We start from the raw sequence: 19,482 nt of genomic DNA on the forward strand, positions 1-19,482 counted from the left end.
TTCTGTATGTAATCTTAATCTTGACTTTATTAATATTACTAAATTTAGTGATTATAGGTGCTTACTTCGAGTAACATCATGGATTCTGCGATTTCTCAATAATGTAAAAGGTAAAAGAAAGAACAGTATGAAGATCAGTCCAATTACAGCTGAAGAAATAGATAACTCAAAGCGATTGTGGATTAAATTTTCACAATTAAATCTAACTGATGAAAATAGTTTCAAACAATTACGAAAAGATCTTCGTTTATTCACTGAAGATGGAATAATTCGATGTCGTGTTGAATCGAGAATGCTAACCTAGAATATGACACTATGTTTCCTATTTTTATTTTTAATAACTGTTATTTTGCTAAATTATTAATTTTACATTTTCATAAACTTGTCAAGCATAATGGGGTGAAAGAAACAGTTAATGCGTTGAGATCCCAGTATTGGATACCTTGTTGTAGACAACTAGCAAAAAGTGTAATACGAGAATGTACAACTTGTGGCGCTACTGCGGTTTCTCCCCCCCCCCCCCTTTTTTTTTTTATGATTGATTATGATAGAGAATTTTATGCTGATTCAGAAAAATATTAAAACATAGGCCTGAAAATCAACGGAAAGTGCTCTAATTCGAAGTCAAAGTTGTAAAAAATCCCACTAAAAACCGAATTTTACGTAGGGGAGAAATACTCCCGACGTAAACATTAGCCCGTAAATTAACCTGCATAAAGTTTGTCGCATGTTTTAGTCGTGAAAATTTGTCGTGAATAGTAAAGTTTTTGAATTCCTGGTGTTGTTAAAGTAAATAACCTTATTGTGAAATTAAACAAAGAAATGTTTAACAAGCTTAGTGATAAATTATCATTTGTTAATACTGCAGAAATAAATCCTTATAAAGGTAGGGTTTTTAGTTTTTTGAGTTGTTATGTAATATCGATAGTGGGAGTAAGTCCCATAAAAAAGTAAATCTCCTCTTATAAGCTTTAAAACTCATATAAAAAAATTCTTAAATTAAGGATTTTTTTATATGAGAGTATTTATCCCCTTTTCAAAACTAAATTATTAAAAAGAACCATTTTAATGATAAAATGAACTTTTTTGGTGGTGTTTTGTGGAAGAGTAATTCTCCCCTTTTTAAAATTTTTGTTAAAAGTGTAAGTTTTACTTTTGTCAAGTTTTTTTTGAAACAATAAATCTCATATTTTAAGGATTTTTTTCATATGAGAGTAATTCTCCCCTTTTCAAAATTAAATAGTTAAAAAGAACAATTGCATTGATAAAATGAACCTTTTTGGTGGTGTTCTGTGGTAAGAGTAATTCTCCCCTTTTTAAAGTTTTTGTTGTAAGAGTAATATTTACTTTTGTCAAGTTTTATTTGAAAGAGTAAATCTCCTCTCTTAATGATTTTTTTCATATGAGAGTAATTCTCCCCTTTTTAAAGTTTTTGTTATAAGAGTAAGTTTTACTTTTGTCAAGTTTTTTTTAAACAATAAATCTCCTCTTTCAAGGATTTTTTTTCATATGAGAGTAAATCCCCCCTTTTCAAAAATTAAATAGTTAAAAGAACCATTTTGTTGATAATATGAAACTTTTTAGTGGTTTTCTGTAGTGAATTATAAACAAAAATGACATTTTTTTTTTTTCAGCATCGTCATCAATCAATCCATTGAATAGTTTAACAGAAATTCAGTTAAAAAAACCCGGGTAAAATACTTAATTGATGTCAATAAGTAACTAAAGTATATAAAGACTTAATTAAAAATTTTTGTTTTTAGTTTTATCTGTTCTGCTTGTATGATGTCATTTACAAGAAAAGATAATATGAAAAGACATGCTTTACAGGTACATAAAACCATTTTTAGAGATGATCAATCCAAAGATAAAAGAACTCCATGTCACTATCAAGACTGCGGCCAAGTATTTTTTCAAAAAGTCAAACTTATTAAACACATAGAGGAATGTCATGAAGGTATATTTTCCAAAGAATCCTACAATTTTTTATCAGAATCTGAATTCTTAGCATGGAAGGAAAAGGAGGAACTTAATAGTTATGTTTTTTTCAGTAAACAAACTGGTAGTTTTTTCACTGGAAAAAATATAAAAAAAGATGTAAAAAAAAGTTATTTTATTTGTCAAAATGATGGTCATTCTAAACCGCATCGCTCTGTTAGTGAACCAGCAAGAAAAACTAATAAAAGGTACTACAGAGGGAGTGTTAAATCAGGTGCCTTCTGCCCTGCCAGAATGATTGTCACAGTAAACAAAAATGGTGTCACAAATGTGCAGTATATCAAAACTCATAACCACAGTGTTAGTATTACAAATACCATGTACCAACCTATCCCAGGTAATATTAAAAAAAATATTTCTACTAAATTATCATTAGGTGTACCTGTAAATACGGTTTATCGTGATCTTAGGGAAAGTTTTGGAGACAGACAAAATAGAAATGATGAAGATGCTGTTTTAACTAAATCACATCTTACAAAAAAGAATATTTCTGATATCAACAGAGCAGTAAAAAAGGGATGTCGGCTTCACCCTGATGATAGCATTTCAACTTTTTTACTTGTTCAAAAGTTGAAGTCTGAAGATTTTAATAGCATTCTGGTTTATAAGCCACAAGGACAACAAACTGTTATCGGCCCAAAAGTGTATGACGACATTGACCTTAATAAGGATTCCTTTGTGGTTGGTATACAAACAAAGCATCAACTATCAATGTTTAAAAAGCATTCATCACAAATTGTTTGTATTGATGCTACACACTGCACCAATCAGTATGCATTTCCTCTTGTAACTTTACTAGTTCGAGATGATTTTAAAAGGGGTTATCCAGTAGCTTTTCTTATTTCTAACCATGCAGATGAACAAACCATAACACCATTCTTAGAGGAAATAAAAAGGAGATGCAATCATTCTGTAAAAGTTAATGCTGTTATGACAGATGATGATTTGTCAGGCTGGAATTCTTTCAATAATGTTTTCGGAGATGTGCGCCACTTGCTATGCAAATGGCATGTAAAACGGGCATGGCGCAATAAACTTCCTTTAGTCGGTCCATCTAATTTACAAGAAGAAGTTTATAGGATCTTAGAGACAATCATTGACGAAAAAAACCCTGATGTTTTTTTTATCAACTATGAATGGTTTTGTAAAGGCATATGAACATAAATGTCCTAACTTCATTAGTTACTTTGTTATATACTATGCTCCTCGACATATAAAATGGGCTTCTTGCTATCGCAACTTTCAACATGCTGACACTGATACTAATATGTTATGTGAGTCATTTCATAACAAATTGAAAACAGTTTATATGGAAAGACGACCTAATAAAAGGTTAGACGATTTAATCAATTTACTTTTAACAATTGAGGAAGATAGTTATTGGCGCCACAAAAGAGACAACATTTATCTTGGAACAGTATCTCTCCCAAAAAAGTACAAAAAGAGACATGAAAAAGGAATGTTGATTTCAGATAAATGTATTATTAAATGTTCATTAACTCAGTACACAGTTAAGAGTCAATCAAAAGATGTAACATACAATGTTGACATTCTAACCGACACATGTAAGGAAAGTTTGTGTTCAGAATCATGTCTAAATCCTGCCTGTAAGGGTTTGTGTCAGCATTTATATAGGTGTAATTGTAATGACATCATAATCTTTTGCAAGCATGTTCATAAGTTACGATCATTTCTTTTAAGAACTCAAGAAAAAAACTACACAAAAGTATCTTTAGCTGTTAATACTGGTAATAATCAAGTGAAGCAAAAATCACAAACATTTATAAATGAGACTGAAAGGTTTCAAAAAAATATTGATGAATTATCTACATTAATTTCTCATCCCATGATAATAAATTTGCAACTTCCTTCAATGAACAGACAACTGGAAGACATGATCAGTCAAGCTGAAGCCATAAAAAATATGAATTCAATTGAGATACCTGTAAAGCCACACAATAACCTTTTAAATTTTGAACCAAATAAGAAGTTGGATAATCAATGGCAGCCCAATAAATTTAAGAGAACAAGAAAAAAAAATAGGAAAAAGGAAACAAAACCATATCAATATCCTGCACAAAACCAAAAAGAAGAGATAGTTCTGAAATTGTCTCAGCAACATGTTGATCTAATTCATGATAAACAAAGTACAATAATATGCGATAAGATTGAAACTTGTGATTTCACCAACACTCTCATTACGTAAGATATTTAAATACATTTTCAAATACTTGCTACTATTCATATTTTCTATGAATATCTTAGCTTTTAAATAAATTTGCTTATTCAAGTTAATTTGATGTAATGGATAATATATTAGACAGTAAATAAAACAATAAACTATATTTCCTTCAGTATATTAGTTATATTTTTGTGTAAAATATAAATTATTCATATATATGTGTGTTTGTTTATATATATATATAAATATATATATATATATATATATATATATATATAATATATATATATATATATATATATATATATATATATATATATATATATATATATATATATATATATATATGTGTATATATATGTATATATATGTGTATATATATATATATATATATATATATATATATATATATATATATATATATATATATATATTATTTTTTTAATTTATTGATATATTTAGGCATGGCTCTCACCAAATATCTTTTATTTCCCTTTTGACATTAGAAAACAATATACCATCTGACATTTCCTTTAATTTAAAAAAAAGCACTCCAGGTTTTCAAAAAGGCTGGCTTCAAGATGAAGTCATAGGAAGTTTTCTACATTGCTTAGAAAAAAGATACCCTTCAATGAAATATTTGGGTCCAACTGAAGCATTAGCTTTAAGCTGTTCAAAAAGTTTATGGCTTTTATGGAGAGATGTTGATACTAAAGTTATAGAACAAGTCCTTATTCCTTTTAACCCAACTAATTCTCATTGGATTTTAATACATCTAAAAGTTATAACAAAAGAAATAACTGTACTTGATCCACTCCATTGCAATATTATGCCAAATAATTTATCACACAATAAATCCATTGCTGTTGCTAAAGACCTTTTTCGACTAAAGTTTAACATTTTAAACCCAACCGTCATTTCAGCCCCAAGTCATTGTTTACAGAAGGATAGTTACAACTGCGGTGTTTACATATGCTATTATGCATTACAACTTTGTGAAGGTATCATTATTTTTACACAATATGCATTCTGCATACAGAGTGCATCTTGTGCAATATTTATATATTAGTATTTTTTTAGTTGTCGATTTTATAACTAATTTTTTATTATGTTGCTTATATTTAATTAATTGCATATATAAATTCATTTATGCATTATTAACTATAAATTTAATTATTTGTTCAATAAATTATAATTGTTAATTATAGTTTGCATAACTTATAATTTGTCTGCGACTATTTAAAAATGCATCATTACACGACTTTTATTTTCTATTTTATTTAGCTTTCTTTAAAATTGTGTTTTCAGAAAAAAATATCAATGATCCATTTAATGAAGTACAATTTCGTAAATATATATACGATACTTTATGCGGTAGGTGTTTAAAGAACCTTGAAAGTGGTTTTGAACGTTTGTACGATATTTGCAGGGCAAGTGTTTATTTTATTTTAACATAATAATAAGCTGAAATTTTTATTCCAATATTGTATTAGGGAATAACCTGTTCCTTTACTATTTTGTTCGTCCACTTTGAATTAAATGCGATTTGGTTGGCGAAAAATAAATATATACCGTTGTTACATTTTAGGTTCTATCCTTATAAACATATGTTTCCTTGTTTCTTTGAGTTGTTTACAGTTATATCTAAATTATAGCTGTCTATGAAATTTGAGAAATTGATGGAGTAATAGATATTGTAGTAGTGATTACAAGGATGACCTTTAATATTTTATTATTACAGATTTGCAAGAACACATCCTCTAAAAAGAACGATTGGGTGCAATGCACAAAATGCCCACAATGGTATCATTGCGAGTGTGCCCACATTTCAATCAAAGATGCGGGTGTCAGTGATACTTTCCAATGTCAATGATACAACCCTATCAAGTTTAAAAAACGGCTATTTTCATAGCCACAAATCGTTTTAAAAACATTAAATGACATGAAAAATCTAGTTCCATTCTATTCTAATTACAGGGCCGTGCTAAGGGCGTGAATTAATTATAATTAAGAAAAAAATAAAGGAAATTTTAAGGGAAATCTTTTTTTTTTAATCTTAACTTGTGCTAAAAATGCGCCTCCTTATATAAACTCTAATTAATAAAAGCTCATTTAGTGAACAAAAGAGCGCTCTTTTGTTCTGTAAATGAGATAAATTGCGCCCCCTTCTCTTTAAATAAAAGTTATGTCAGAGTTAAAGACAATAACATTTAATTTTTTTAAGAGGAAGGGAGCACAATTTTTCTTGCTTTCCCGAAGCGCTAAGTTGGCTCGGTACGAACCTGTCTAATTCTAGTTGTTTTTTAAGTTTTAAATCAGACAATAACTTAACAAATGTAATAAAATATCATATCATTTTTAAATAGCCTGTTTAATAGGCCTAATTTGTTTCAGTTTTTAAACAACGTGATTTGTTAAATATTTGGGGAGAGTGGTCTAAAATATCCCCCTTTTCAAAAAATGATACAATCAACTAGCCTCGTACAAACAAACCTAAAAACAAATTTTTTAAAGGATATTCAATTTATGCTCTACAATTTGTTATCTGAAAATTAAAGATGCATTTATGCCTTACGTTAAGAAGCAACCGATAAAAAGAGAGATGCCAGGGGCCCATTTCACCCTAGTGTTAGCCTAAAATGGGTTCCTTATTTAATAAATGTATAAAACCCGAGTTTTAATCAAGAACTGACAGTTACTTATACTTTAGTAATAAATAATCATCTGTTCCTTAACCATATTAGAATTTTGACACTCGAAGTAAACTCAATTGAGACAGAATGTGCTCAAATCTCTTCTGTAACTGAGTGATAGAAACTACTACAGCATAACAATATGTGTACAGGTGGGATGAGAGATTATCTAAGATATATGATATATCCGGTTGGATATTATAGTGATTTATCCGGCCAAATATATGATATACAAATATTCGGCATTTTGACCGGATTATCCGGTCGGATATCATATCCGGTACTCCTCTTATTTGTTACCTTTATATAATATCTGATCAACATTTTGTTAAAGACAATATTTTCAATATTGCTTATAAAAGAATGGGTTAAAAAAGATTTTAAAAGTGAGGGTGAAACAGGGCTTTTTTCTTTCCGGGGATAGTTTTCTTATGGTTAGCTGAACAACATACTAATGTTAAATTTTAATAATATTTGGCTAAGCATAAGATTAGATGAGGTGGGGGCCTGTCTCAACCGAGAGGCCCGTTTTAGACCACTCTCTTCTATAGATTTACAAAAAGTAGAGTATCCACGGTATTACGTTCGCCCCTATCTCCCCCCTATCCGCCCCTTCTAACAAACAAATAAACAAAACTTTTGCCTAAAGAAAAAATAATCTCTTATAAAAAAAAATTCTACAAAAAAATAGAGGAAAAAAGTTTTTTTGCATTTTTTTTTTTTTAATTCTAAAAAATCTCCTCAATAAAATATCCAATATGAAATGTGGATATTTTTATAATTAAAAAACTATTATGGTTTAGGCTATATTTTGAAAAATATTTTAAATAAATGATATAATAAGAATAAAATTAATCCTAATATATCATTGAATAAATTACGCATGTTGTTTACAAAAATAACTTATGTAAAATTATCACAGATTTATGCGCAATGCGGGACGCGGATACGGGTTTTTTTATAATTCAATAGGAGTATTTCTCCCCTACACTCGATTCCTAAAAACCCTAATATTCGCCAGTTTTTTTCAAAACGCTTTCATTTGTAACGAAAACTAATTACCGTTACATTGCGCAATAAACAGACCTGGTTTCCATCAGCCTTTACATTACTGTTTTAAAGTATTATAACGAAATTGTTATAACGAAATGAAATTAATGGAAGATTTCAAATAAAGGTTGAACGTAGAATTTGAGAATGCAGACAAACTGATGAATAATTATCATTGTATCGTACGCTGGTTTTTTTATTAAAAAAAAATGGTTTAAAGGTTACTATTTCTAAATTTTACATGTGATAAAACAACAATGAACTAAGTTTCAAAAGTTCTTCTTTTAGGAAAAAAAAACTGTTGATTTCTTTTTTAAAATTTATTACAAAAGTACATTACTTGCAATATAGTTTATTCTCTAATAAATCAAAAAACGGCTATTTTCATTGCCACAAAAACTTGCGCAAGATAAACATACTTTAACAACTTTTTTAACGTAAAAACCATGCTATTAATGTATTGCTTTTGTCAGCAAAAAGATCATTAACTTATTATTTTCAAAATGGCGAATATTAGGGTTTTTAGTGGGATTTTTTACAACTTTGACTTCGAATTAGAGCACTTTCCGTTGATTTTCAGGCCTATGTTTTTATATTTTTCTGAATCAGCATAAAATTCTCTATCATAATCAATCATAAAAAAAAGGGGGGGGGGGGGAGAAACTGCAGTAGCGCCCAACTTGTCGACGTCTAGAGAGTAAACCTTATTGTTACCCACCTGCTCCTCCTCTACCTGAAAGTCGTTTAAACTCTGATTTCGCTTTCAAGTCTGTTGCTTTAGATTATGCAGGCCCGCTTTATGTTAAAGATGTTTACAATGGTAGTACATCAAATAAGGCATGGATTTTTTTGTTTACATGTTGCAGTAGTCGTTCGATTTTGTTAGACTTAGTAGCTGACTGCTCATCAAATGCATGCATTATGGGTATTCGTAGATTTATAGGGAGACGGGGGGTTCCTGATATAATTTATTCAGACAATGGTTCTCAGTTTGTATCATCTGAAACTCAAGCCTTTGCTGCTAACCATTCTATAAAATGGAAGTTTAATGCACTTTCTGCACCTTGGTGGGGAGGGATTTTTGAGCGACTGGTTCGAATGACAAAAAGATGTTTAAAAAAGGCGTTAAAGTCCTCGAAATCTTCATATGAAGAAGTACGAACATTGCTTTCTGAAATTGAAATGGTGTTAAACAACCGACCATTAACTTATTTGTATAATGACCAGGGCAATGAAGCACTCACTCCCAATCACTTAGTTTTTGGTCATAAGCTCCGTTTTGAATCAAGTTTAAGTTCAAGTGATAAGATAGAACAAGATGTGTATATAAGAAACAGTATGTTAACTAATACGTTGAATCATTTTAAAAGCAGATTCAAATGTGAATACTTGACAGAGTTGCGTGAATATCATAAATCAAATCAAAATAATGGTAGTTATGGTATTAGTGTTAATGACATTGTATTGATTGAAAACGATAATTGTAAAAGACAGTTGTAGAAGTTAGCACGAGTTGAAGAATTAATATATTCTAACGATGGGGTCGTTCGAGTCGCTAAAGTTAATTACATACAAGAAAACGGAAAATCGTGTTCAGTAAGTCGACCTATTAATAAGCTATATCCTATCGAATGTTCTAACAAAGCGAAGATAATAACTATCACCTTCGTTAATGAGAAAACTATTCCTTTACTCGTCAAAGGCGGCGAGAGTGTTGAAGTCTGTTCGGCTTCCCGATAATAAACTAGCGGGTTTATAATATCCCCGCAATGCATTGTGTGCTAGCCATGCTTTCTTAAGTTTTGTAAATCTTATACTTGACTATGCTAGAGTACCTTATTAAGACTTTGTACTAAACTTCTTGTATTATAAATATATATTATGTGCTTGCAACTATTCAAGTTGTTTATCTAATGCGAACCATTGAGTAAGCTAAAATACTCAATACGCGGCATGTCGGAGACGTCCTTGGTAAGTTCCCAGGTTTTGATGGTTCTTCTAACGCAATATCCAGAAATGTTAAGTATTTTGCCTATTTGAACGTTTGTGTGATTTTTTGTCCGCGCCATACCAATAACTTGCCATTTGATGTCACTAGAAACTGATTTTCAACCCATTTTCACGCCATTGAAATTAATTTGAAGTTCACAATATTTTAAGTTGATTTTTAATGAATTAAAAGCTGCCTGATGATGTTGTGATGAATTTTTTGATTGAAAAACTACTCAATTATTTTCTAATTAATTGATAAATTCGCTGCGAAAAAAAATTTCGCAGCGGATTTATCAATTAATTAGCAAATAATTGATCCTAAATAAAATCGTTTAAACGTTTGTGAAACTTCTTAATTTGTATCACCTACCTTTTAATGAAATTTCTGAGTAAACGGTAATGAGTCAAAACCTACTTTTTTTTATTCTATTAACAAAAACCTATTTACCAAATTAGAAAAATAATTATTTTGATATCTATTTCCGTTAGATTTTTATTCAAGAAAAACCGAAGATTAGATTTGAAAATTCTGCAATCGTTTAAACTTTCGTAAATACCTGTATAAGTGCTTTTCAAAACGTTCATCATCTTGCCCCATGTTCCCCTACGTAAAGTCGTTAATGATCATTAGATTTTTATTTTTATCATTTATTCTAATGTACCTTGTCTATATTTCCAATTAATATATATATATATATTTAGATAAAATTGATTTAACAAAAAAAAATTGCTCGGACATAACAGACCTATCCGATTTCAAAGGAGGCCAAATTTTCGGTGCCCGTATGGCAGGAGCAAGCATGACCAAAATTACCCAGATACTTAATATTTCAAGAGCTACAGTCTCGAATGTAATGACAGTATTTGAAAAGCACGGTCATCAAACAGCAATTTCGGAAGGAGAAAAAAAGCTTTCTGATAAAGACCTGATAGGATTCTAACTCGAATTGTTACTAAGGACTACCGAGCAAAATTCTTTAAAATTACTGCCGATCTTAATGAGCAACTCAAAAATTCAGTTTCTATAAAAATTGTCCTTCGGGAGCTTCATAATGCCGGATTTTATAGAAGGGCTGCTATCCAGAAACCTTTGCTCTCAGCAACAAACATTTGAAAATGTTTAGAGTGGTAAAAAATCACCAGGACTGGTTTATGCAGCAGTAGAAGAATGTAATATTCTCAGATGAATTGTCATTTACATTATTTCCGACCACTGGTAGAGTTTTACGTCTGGAAGCAGCCTAAAGAAACAAACGAAACCAACTGCCTTCTTCTTACTCTGAAACATTGAGCAGAATCTGTGATGATCTCGGGAGAAATATCGTGGAAATCAACTGGCTCAATAGTTTCCCTCATGGCAGAATCAATAGTCATGACTATTTGACTACTTTATTGGATGAAATCCATCGAATGATCTAAGAATTGTTCCCGGAAGGCAAAGCAATATTTCAGGTTGACAATGGGCCCAATCCACATTGCTAAACTTATCTGAGAATGGCATGATAAATCAGACCGCCTGATCCTAATATTATTGAATATTTGTGAAACACGTTAGAAAATAATTTAAAAAGTTGATATCCACCACCGAAATCACTAAAAGAACTAAAAACAGTTTTGATAGAAGAGTTGACGAAAATTCCATTCGAAGACATTAAAAGTTTGTACGAGCCTCGCCGGATTCAGTCTGTGATTATGGTCAAAAGGGGTCCTACTTCTTATTAGAATAAACTTGTTTGTTTTTGAAGGTGTTTACATTATTTTGTCCTATCCCTATAATTACCCTTTGTAACTGAGCCTTTTCCCCATTAACACCAGGCCCATAATTATTTTCCTTTTGTCAACAGAACAAGATTTACAGGAAAACATCATTGTACATGTTTGGCTAACAATTAAATAAACAAAGAAAAAGGTAAAATAGAAAAAAAAAAAAAAGTGATATTCTAATCTTGATTAAATTATTGGAAAAAATTAACAAAGTAACTCATGAGGGTTAAAACCAAGAAAGCAGTAATAAGCTTTTGTATTTTAAATCTAGCAAAAACTTCTCTTTGATTTGTTTCATATACAGCTAAATCTGATCGAGTCATTTGAGAAATATGAGCGATTGGGTTGAGCAAAAATCACAAAACTGAAAGTAAGCGCATAACGCGTTTAAGATTTTTTAACTTTGTTTATAGCTTAATAATGTCATCCTAAAGTTAAAGCATCAATATTTATGGAAATAATTATGGAAAGTTAAAAACATAAAAAATGACAAAAAAACAATAAAGTTTAGGAATTCTGTTACGCCCAAATTTTTTTGATTAAAAAAAATTTTTGTAATAAAAAAAAAATTTGGTAATCAAAAAAAAAAAATGAAGCCCTTAACGTATTAGAAAAAAGCTTGACAGATTTGATATCTTTAAATGAAATAAAAAATTGAATGGAGTTTTAGTTTTGAAAAAAAGAGAGTTCTATTACATATTTTTCAAAAATGTGATAGAACTCTCTTATCTTTTAAAAATTAAGATCAGGTGAAGATGGGGGCCATTCTTGAGAGTTGATGAATTCAGGAAAATTGGCACAATACCAGTCTTTGAGTAGGAGCAGAATCTTGCAGAAAGATCCAGTAATTATCACTAAAGTGCTTTTGAGCGCAACGAAGGACCCAACTTCGATAGTTTGTTTGATTCAATTTAACCCCTTGATCAACCCTGTTCAAGAGCATTTAACATCTTTCTTTACTTACGGCTTTATTAGCATTCGTCAGCAGTTTCATTTTATGCTTTTTTAAAGGCTTTATTCCCAAATCTTTCGTAGCAATCAATCTGACTGTTTCGCAATTTAAACAAAATATCACGAGCGATCAATCTGACTGTTCTCTTCAGATTCTATAGAACTCTCTTTTGATGATTTTCCGTAAGCGAGAGGGAGGATTCGCGATCTCTTCCTGGTTTGTCACCTTCATTACCCAACTCCTTGTATCGCGGAATTACAGTCTTCAAGGCTCTAGCAATATCACATTGAAGTTCGTCTGCCTCATAAAGTGAAACCATGGTTTATTCTTTTGGGGATAACTTTTATTCTTTCAGGGTTTATTCTAAACTTTTTTATGAACGTCTTAAAAAGTTTCAACCACTTATCATGCAAAACTTCAAGTAGTCCTTTGGGATGGCTAGTTAGCGCGATTATCGTTTCCTATCAAGTTACCACTAGAGTTCAATTCAGAGCTTTGGAGAGATCATCATGGTCAATTTGTTTCAGTGAATTTTTTTAATGATTTGTTGGGTGCCTGCTTTAGATGCTCGTATTGTTTCTATTTGACAATTATTATAGCCTTCTTGAACCAAAACTAACAGATTATTAAACAATTTCTAAACTTTTTAATTTTGATTAAAAATCTCTTAATAAAATAAACAAAAAAATTATTTTTTAGCGTAATTTATGGAAAGCTAAATCGCCAACTAATGGCAATAGAAGCAACTAATCATTTGATTCAAAGAACCGGTGAGAACTTATGCAATAATGAAATTCCATCATATCTATAAATAATAAGCATAAGACCTAGTTATGGAATCTGAATGACATTTAGTATAAGCTATTTTACACAATTGACCAGTTTTTTTTAACAATTTTTTTTCGACGAATTCCTAAATCGATTTTAGTTTTGTCTTTTTGGAAAAAATAAGATTTTGTTTTGGTACTTTTATTGGTGTACCCAATATTTTGGAACAGTGCAGAGGAGGGGGGGGGTGTTGGTGGAGTTCGGCCTCAGGTTGGATAAGAGATTACCAACTTATGTGATGAAAAAAAAGTTTTTACTGTAAACTTTTGTTAAATATATCATGCGCTTTTTTAAAAAATAAATTTCAAAACACTTTTCATAGTAGGGAAAAAAACTTTAATTAACTTTTTCTCAGCCACATGAGGGCTCAAGAGGACTGGCCACCCAAAAACTACCAAACATCTCTATCCTTTACAGCAGCTAATTGACGCGAGAGGCTCAGCTAAGTAAACTGGCTATACAAACCGTTGGTACATGATAAAAATGGATGTTCATCAAATTAAGCATTTTTTGCAATTGCTTTCATATGACGCTACTGTTTGTCTTACTTTTCAATGAAACATCAAAAGTGGTTTTTTGGATCTGACTTGGAAAAATGATAGAATTAACTACTTCATGCACACATTAATTTCGAGTTTACTGTAAAAAATGATCCTTTTTTTTAATTTAAATGATTTTTTGAATAAAAATCATTGGACAAAAAATTCAAGGACCAAAATCAAGGACAAAAAATTAGTAATTCAAATTCTTAGAAAAAAATAACATAAGAAATTCCTCACGAACGGCTCAGAAACGGCCATAAAACGTTTGAATAGTGCTGTACTACGGTTGAACGTGTGAGACATGGGCAAGTCCCGATAAGCCACTCCTTGTCAGACACGGGATAATGCATTAAGTGGTAATTATGTTCCAGGGTTTTATACATATTTATAATTTTATAGATATTTATATTTTATCTTTTGCTTATAAATTTAATAAATCGAATTTCACGGTAATATTTCCGAAATGAGCAGTTTAATTTTTCTACATGATATGTTTCTTAATGATGAAAGCTTTCGATTTTGGAACGCAAAAGATCCGCTTTTGAAGTTTCGTTTATTTACATTACCAAAAATAATATGAACATGTGAATTAAAATACTTGCATATTTACTTCTATGAACCAATAAAACACAATAATTTGCTTGATAAGTTTATACTTACAAATATCTTTCACTAAACATAGACGATGTACAGAAGCTGACATTATTTATTCTTTACAGAAATTTTCAATTTTTTCCATCATTTGAAAAAAATATTTAGTAAAGAATTTTTGAGAACCAATCAAAGAAAATTTTTTTACAGCAAATAGTTTTAAACATTTTTTTATTCTCTTATTTTCATTTTTATAATCAAAATATGTTAGTTTAAAAACTGTCGATAAACTTCGTCAATAGCGACCGACATTTGATCAATAGTGACCGACATTTGTCAATCTGATTTGCATCATGAGGTTCAAAGTGATATGACGGAAACATAGTCTCAACGAAGATATTTATTTATATTCGGTTTCCATATGTTAAGTAGTTAACAAACTTTTACAAAAAAAAAGATTTTTAGCAGCTTCGTTCTGAGAAGAAAAATAGAGCTGCCGAAAGAGGGTTTAACTAATAAAAAATGGCTTTAGCAGAAAACCAAGGAAATTTTATAAGTAATAGAACTTTATGAAGTCTAATATCAACGTCATTTAAAAAAGAAGGATTCCAATTGCTACCATTATTCTCGGAGTTGTGTCATTAGGAAACCATTTAAGTCATTTTGTTTTTGTCTTCGATAGAAATTTTACTTCAATGTTAATGCTATGATTATTTTCTGATTATTTCTTCTGACGATTTATTCTTTACTGGTTATTTATCATTCTTGCATCTACTTATGAAGTATTCGCATTTAAAGTTTCTCTTTTCATCTTAACGCTGAGATTTCATCTGATTCGCTTGATTTTTTTGCAATTGGATTTGGTTTTAGCATTAATTAAGTTTACATTTAGAAAAGAAAAAGCTTTTGATGGTTGTAAAAGTTTTGAGTAAATAAAAATATGCTACTTGTAGATTTTCGTTTGTTATCAGCTTTCCTACCGCTTGTATTTTGCGAGCCTTGAGCACGATAGTTTGAAATAAAAAATTTTTAGCGGTGTTTTTCATAAATATCTCTAAAAGTAGTTTTTTAGAAATATATATATATTTTATTTATAATAAAATATTGTAGTTTTACCATCTAAAAAATATTTTAAAAAACATCATTTTTGATTGTCATCAATATAATCATCATAATCACCGTCTTCGTCTGTAACATCATTAACATAGTCTTTATCATAGTTGCTGTCAATACCATCGCCTTAATCGGTATCAAAAGGGGATTCGTTGAGCTAGTTTTCATTAAAGTATGATATTTTAAACATTATTTCAAGGGTACACATAATCAAGGCGTACTATTTCGTATTTAAAAGTCTAACAATGGCATCTGTTACCAGCGCCACACCACCAATTGAGAGCTTTGAGCATATTGAAGCAGCTGGCCTCCAAAAAATGGTTAAAAGTTCTCGAAAGTCTTCAACTCAGCGAATTTTAGGTAGAAGAGTTTTTATGATTGAAATGTTGCAAGAACTTTTTTTGCACTTACATACTATTTTATACTTATATATAATTTTATATATTATATATATATTATTATTGTACTTTTTTACTTTACTTTTTAAGTAAACAATGGATACTTAAAAGAAATGGTAGGAATCGCCTTCCAGACTGATATTTTTCTCTAAAGAAACTTTCTCCGACTGATATTTCCTAGATGAATTAATCTCTTACTGATACATCCCAGAACAGATATAACCTGTGCTATTTTTCTTTTTGAATTATAAAGATAATGAGTTGTTCGGGAAGTATCCATTTGAGGAGAAACCAGTCAGGAAATGTTTTATTGCTAGCTCTTCGATTTAGTGGTGTTATTCAATAATACATACACCAGTTGGAACTAAACAGTTGGTACATAAACCAGTTGGAACTAATCGGTTCAAAATTGATTTTTGAGGTTCTTTTTATAGTGAGTTAGAATATAAATAGAAATGCTGCCATATTACATATTTAAGATCTACATAAGCAAAAATCTTTTAGGACGCTCGAACCATAGTAGGCCTTTTCTAAAACCATTGTTCTAAAGCAAATATTTTAAATTTACAAAGATACAAATAAACTGCAAAAATTCATAAATATTTTAACATTGCTTTTTAGAAGAAACTTTGAAAGAATCAGAAACGACGTCATCACCACCAGCAACAGTAAGAGAGTTTTACGAGGAAAAACAACGTCAGTTATACTCTCGTAGAACCTCTCAATCAAAAATTAATGACTCCAATAAAGGTTTGCAACCTCGTAGATTTTCTTTACCTAAGGAAACCCTAAGAGGTCAGCAGTTGTTTTCGACTGTCGACAAAGAATTACCAGAATCGCAAGAAAGAGATGAAAGTAATGGCATAAAGGAAGACTTCATCAAACCAACATCTCAAAGAAAGACATCACTTTATGAGTTAAAACAAGTTGCTGCCCCCGTTCCCTTAAAAGGTCGTCGAATATCTCTACGAACACAAAGCTTGCTCGAACAATATGAAAAAGATATGTCTTCAGATAAAATTGACTCTGCCAAAATAGAAATCAAGGAGGAGTTAAACCAGTTGAAACATGGAAGAAGATCTTTAGGTTAGTGAAAAAAAGCCAGCATGAAAGTAACTAGATTTTTCATGTTAGTTTGCCATTAATAAAGTTTCTATTTTTTCCACTAAATTTGATTTAGTACAATTGAATTTTAGGGGATGCCCGATACTTTGATTTGTCTTAACTAATCTTGTTTTCGAATCGATAAGTATTAAGGAAGCCAAAGAACGGACAAAGAGCGTGCTGTCTAAAAGAATAATTGTTTATGTATAAAATTCAAGAAGTTATAAAAAAGCCCTGCTTCATAATTTGTATGTTTTTTAACAATGAAGTTGTAAACTAATTAGATGAAAAAAGTTTCTTGTGATTAATTTTAAATAATTAATTTACTTCTTATGAACTTAATTTAACAATTCGTCATATAGAGAATGGTTCTAATTCTAGTCAAATAAGAATGCTGGAAATTCAGAAGAGCAATTGAAAAAATGACTGAGAGTGCTCAATTAAATGAGTATAAAAGACTGTTTTCATTCTGCAAGAGTTTATTGAAGTTTTTGGATGCGACATTGGTGGTTTTTCCAATAAATAGGTCATCTACCCAACGAATTGAAAACAACAATAACTAAAGAAAAACCTATTTTAACTGTAAGTTCCGTTGGAAATAATAAGTAACTATTGCAGTTTGTTTTTATTAGTACTTTTAAAAATGTATTAGAAAAAATTTGACAGGAATTTGTCAGTTTTCCCTTACTAGGATCACATCCACAAGCATTTATTGAAAAATGTGTATGAAAGTAAAATCGACCGATCTATAGTAAATAAGAACAACATTTGTTTGTAAGAACACATAGAGATGCATCCATCATAAGATAGTAAAAAAAGGAATTTTTGAAATCTCCAGCAATTTAAAAGCTAAATTTAAAACATTTATAAACTCAATTTAAATAAATTTTGAATTTGTTTTCCTTGAGTTGTACGAAATTTAAAAAATTGCCATTAACAAGTAAGTACTACCTTTAATTATTGAGTTAGCCCGCACTTCCGAACTAGCTCCCCTACCGTAGAAGCTCCTACCCAAAAACTCAAAATTTTTATCAAGTCCCCAAGGCGTTTTTTCAAAATGGGGACATTGCTTGATAGAAAATGTAATAAAAGAAGAGCCTTGTGAAACTGTGACGCAATGCTGAAAGAACAGATGCTGCTGAAATATAAAAGCCACATGAAAACCACAAGTAAATGAGAAAATATTAAAATGAGCAAAAGTTAAAAGCAGCTGTAAAACGAATTAAATGTATTCAATGTTATCGACTTGCTTTTTCCACAAAATAAAAACAAAATTATTTAAAAAAAGAACAAAGTTCTTTTTTTAAATAACTTTATTTTTATTTTGAACAAACAAATTTTTTTTCCTGTTGTTTTCAATTTAATTCTCCCTCCTCATAATAGAAAGAAGCAGTTTTAAGAAGATGAATGCAACTCACGTGTAATACCATGTGAAGCAAAAACGTCTTAACAGCGGGAATCGGAAAAGAAAGAAAAAAAAATAATAATAATAAGAAAACTGTTGCTGTTAGACGATACTCAGCTTTATAAAATCAAATATTTTTTGAAGAAAGCTAAAAGTAACTTTCTTTAAAATGAAACTGCGGAACATTTTCTTGGTAAATGCACAAACCTCTAAAAATATGTGTGTACTTACCATGACGTGCACTGACCATGAGAATTTAATACGTTGCGTAAGATTTTAATTCGCTTTGCACAAAGTGATTATAAATCGCTAAGCATAGCTGAATATATTTGGGAGAAGACATTTTACAATAAAGACAAAGAAAAATGCATTTGGCAAAAATGTATAAAGTGGAATAGAATTTCTACATTCGCATAATAACGCTACATCTCTCTTAAAAACTTTATATAGCATAAGTAATAGCTATTTAACTTGAAATTCAACATTAGTTGTCTATTTAACTTGTTTCAAGAAATGAACGATGTTTTATTCCGTAATTGTGCATCAAAAGGTTATCATGTAAAATGCTTTTTTTTGTAATCATTGATGAATCACTAATTGGGGCATTGAGAAATACTTTTGTCATCATTATGGAGGAGTATTCTAGGTAAGCAAGAGATAAATACTTAACAACGCGCAATGATCTTGAATATTCAACAAGCTTATTGTTTGGCGGATACAAGTTTTTTAAGTTTTTGCGAATCGCAGATTACCTCAATTCAATGTACTGATGTTGAGTTAGTTTTAATTCAGTAAACATGGACAAAGCTTCCTCGCAAAGCTAAAAAAATTTTTTTTTTCCCAGTGAATCGCCAGTATTGTTTGCCTCAG

General features: G+C 30.2%; 2 protein-coding genes and 1 pseudogene across 3 annotated transcripts; all 3 read left to right on the forward strand.

Annotated features, from left to right (window-relative positions):
• The first annotated feature begins 706 nt into the window (after nt 1–706).
• Nucleotides 707–3,906, forward strand: LOC145195291 (uncharacterized; annotated as a pseudogene). Its single transcript, XR_016449322.1, has 3 exons — nt 707–886; nt 1,635–1,692; nt 1,764–3,906. The product of XR_016449322.1 is annotated as an uncharacterized LOC145195291 (transcript).
• Nucleotides 3,907–4,675: 769 nt separating this feature from the next.
• LOC149893191 (uncharacterized) lies at nt 4,676–6,163 on the forward strand. The gene is made up of 3 exons (XM_090076892.1): nt 4,676–5,181; nt 5,489–5,610; nt 5,922–6,163. Exons 1-3 carry the CDS (start codon nt 4,812–4,814, stop codon nt 6,051–6,053), a joined length of 624 nt encoding a protein of 207 aa, XP_089933018.1. The 5' UTR covers nt 4,676–4,811; the 3' UTR covers nt 6,054–6,163.
• Nucleotides 6,164–15,924: 9,761 nt separating this feature from the next.
• LOC145187622 (uncharacterized) lies at nt 15,925–17,513 on the forward strand. The gene is made up of 3 exons (XM_080064067.2): nt 15,925–16,065; nt 16,725–17,189; nt 17,300–17,513. The coding sequence occupies exons 1-3, from the start codon at nt 15,951–15,953 to the stop codon at nt 17,326–17,328; spliced, it is 609 nt and encodes a 202-aa protein (XP_079920193.2). The 5' UTR covers nt 15,925–15,950; the 3' UTR covers nt 17,329–17,513.
• Nucleotides 17,514–19,482: the final 1,969 nt, after the last annotated feature.

Source organism: Hydra viridissima, unplaced genomic scaffold (assembly GCF_058129835.1).
Source record: "Hydra viridissima isolate aposymbiotic clone 2 unplaced genomic scaffold, HvirCarnegie_v1 scaffold_1, whole genome shotgun sequence".
NCBI lineage: Eukaryota > Metazoa > Cnidaria > Hydrozoa > Anthoathecata > Hydridae > Hydra > Hydra viridissima.

Coding starts and splice junctions, on each gene's coding strand:
- LOC149893191 (XM_090076892.1), top strand. CDS start 4,812: ATGAAATATTTGGGTCCAACTGAAGCATTAGCTTTAAGCTGTTCAAAA. Junction 5,182..5,488: donor TGCATTACAACTTTGTGAAG/GTATCATTATTT, acceptor TTGTGTTTTCAG/AAAAAAATATCAATGATCCA. Junction 5,611..5,921: donor GTTTGTACGATATTTGCAGG/GCAAGTGTTTAT, acceptor TTATTATTACAG/ATTTGCAAGAACACATCCTC.
- LOC145187622 (XM_080064067.2), top strand. CDS start 15,951: ATGGCATCTGTTACCAGCGCCACACCACCAATTGAGAGCTTTGAGCAT. Junction 16,066..16,724: donor TTCAACTCAGCGAATTTTAG/GTAGAAGAGTTT, acceptor ATTGCTTTTTAG/AAGAAACTTTGAAAGAATCA. Junction 17,190..17,299: donor ACATGGAAGAAGATCTTTAG/GTTAGTGAAAAA, acceptor ATTGAATTTTAG/GGGATGCCCGATACTTTGAT.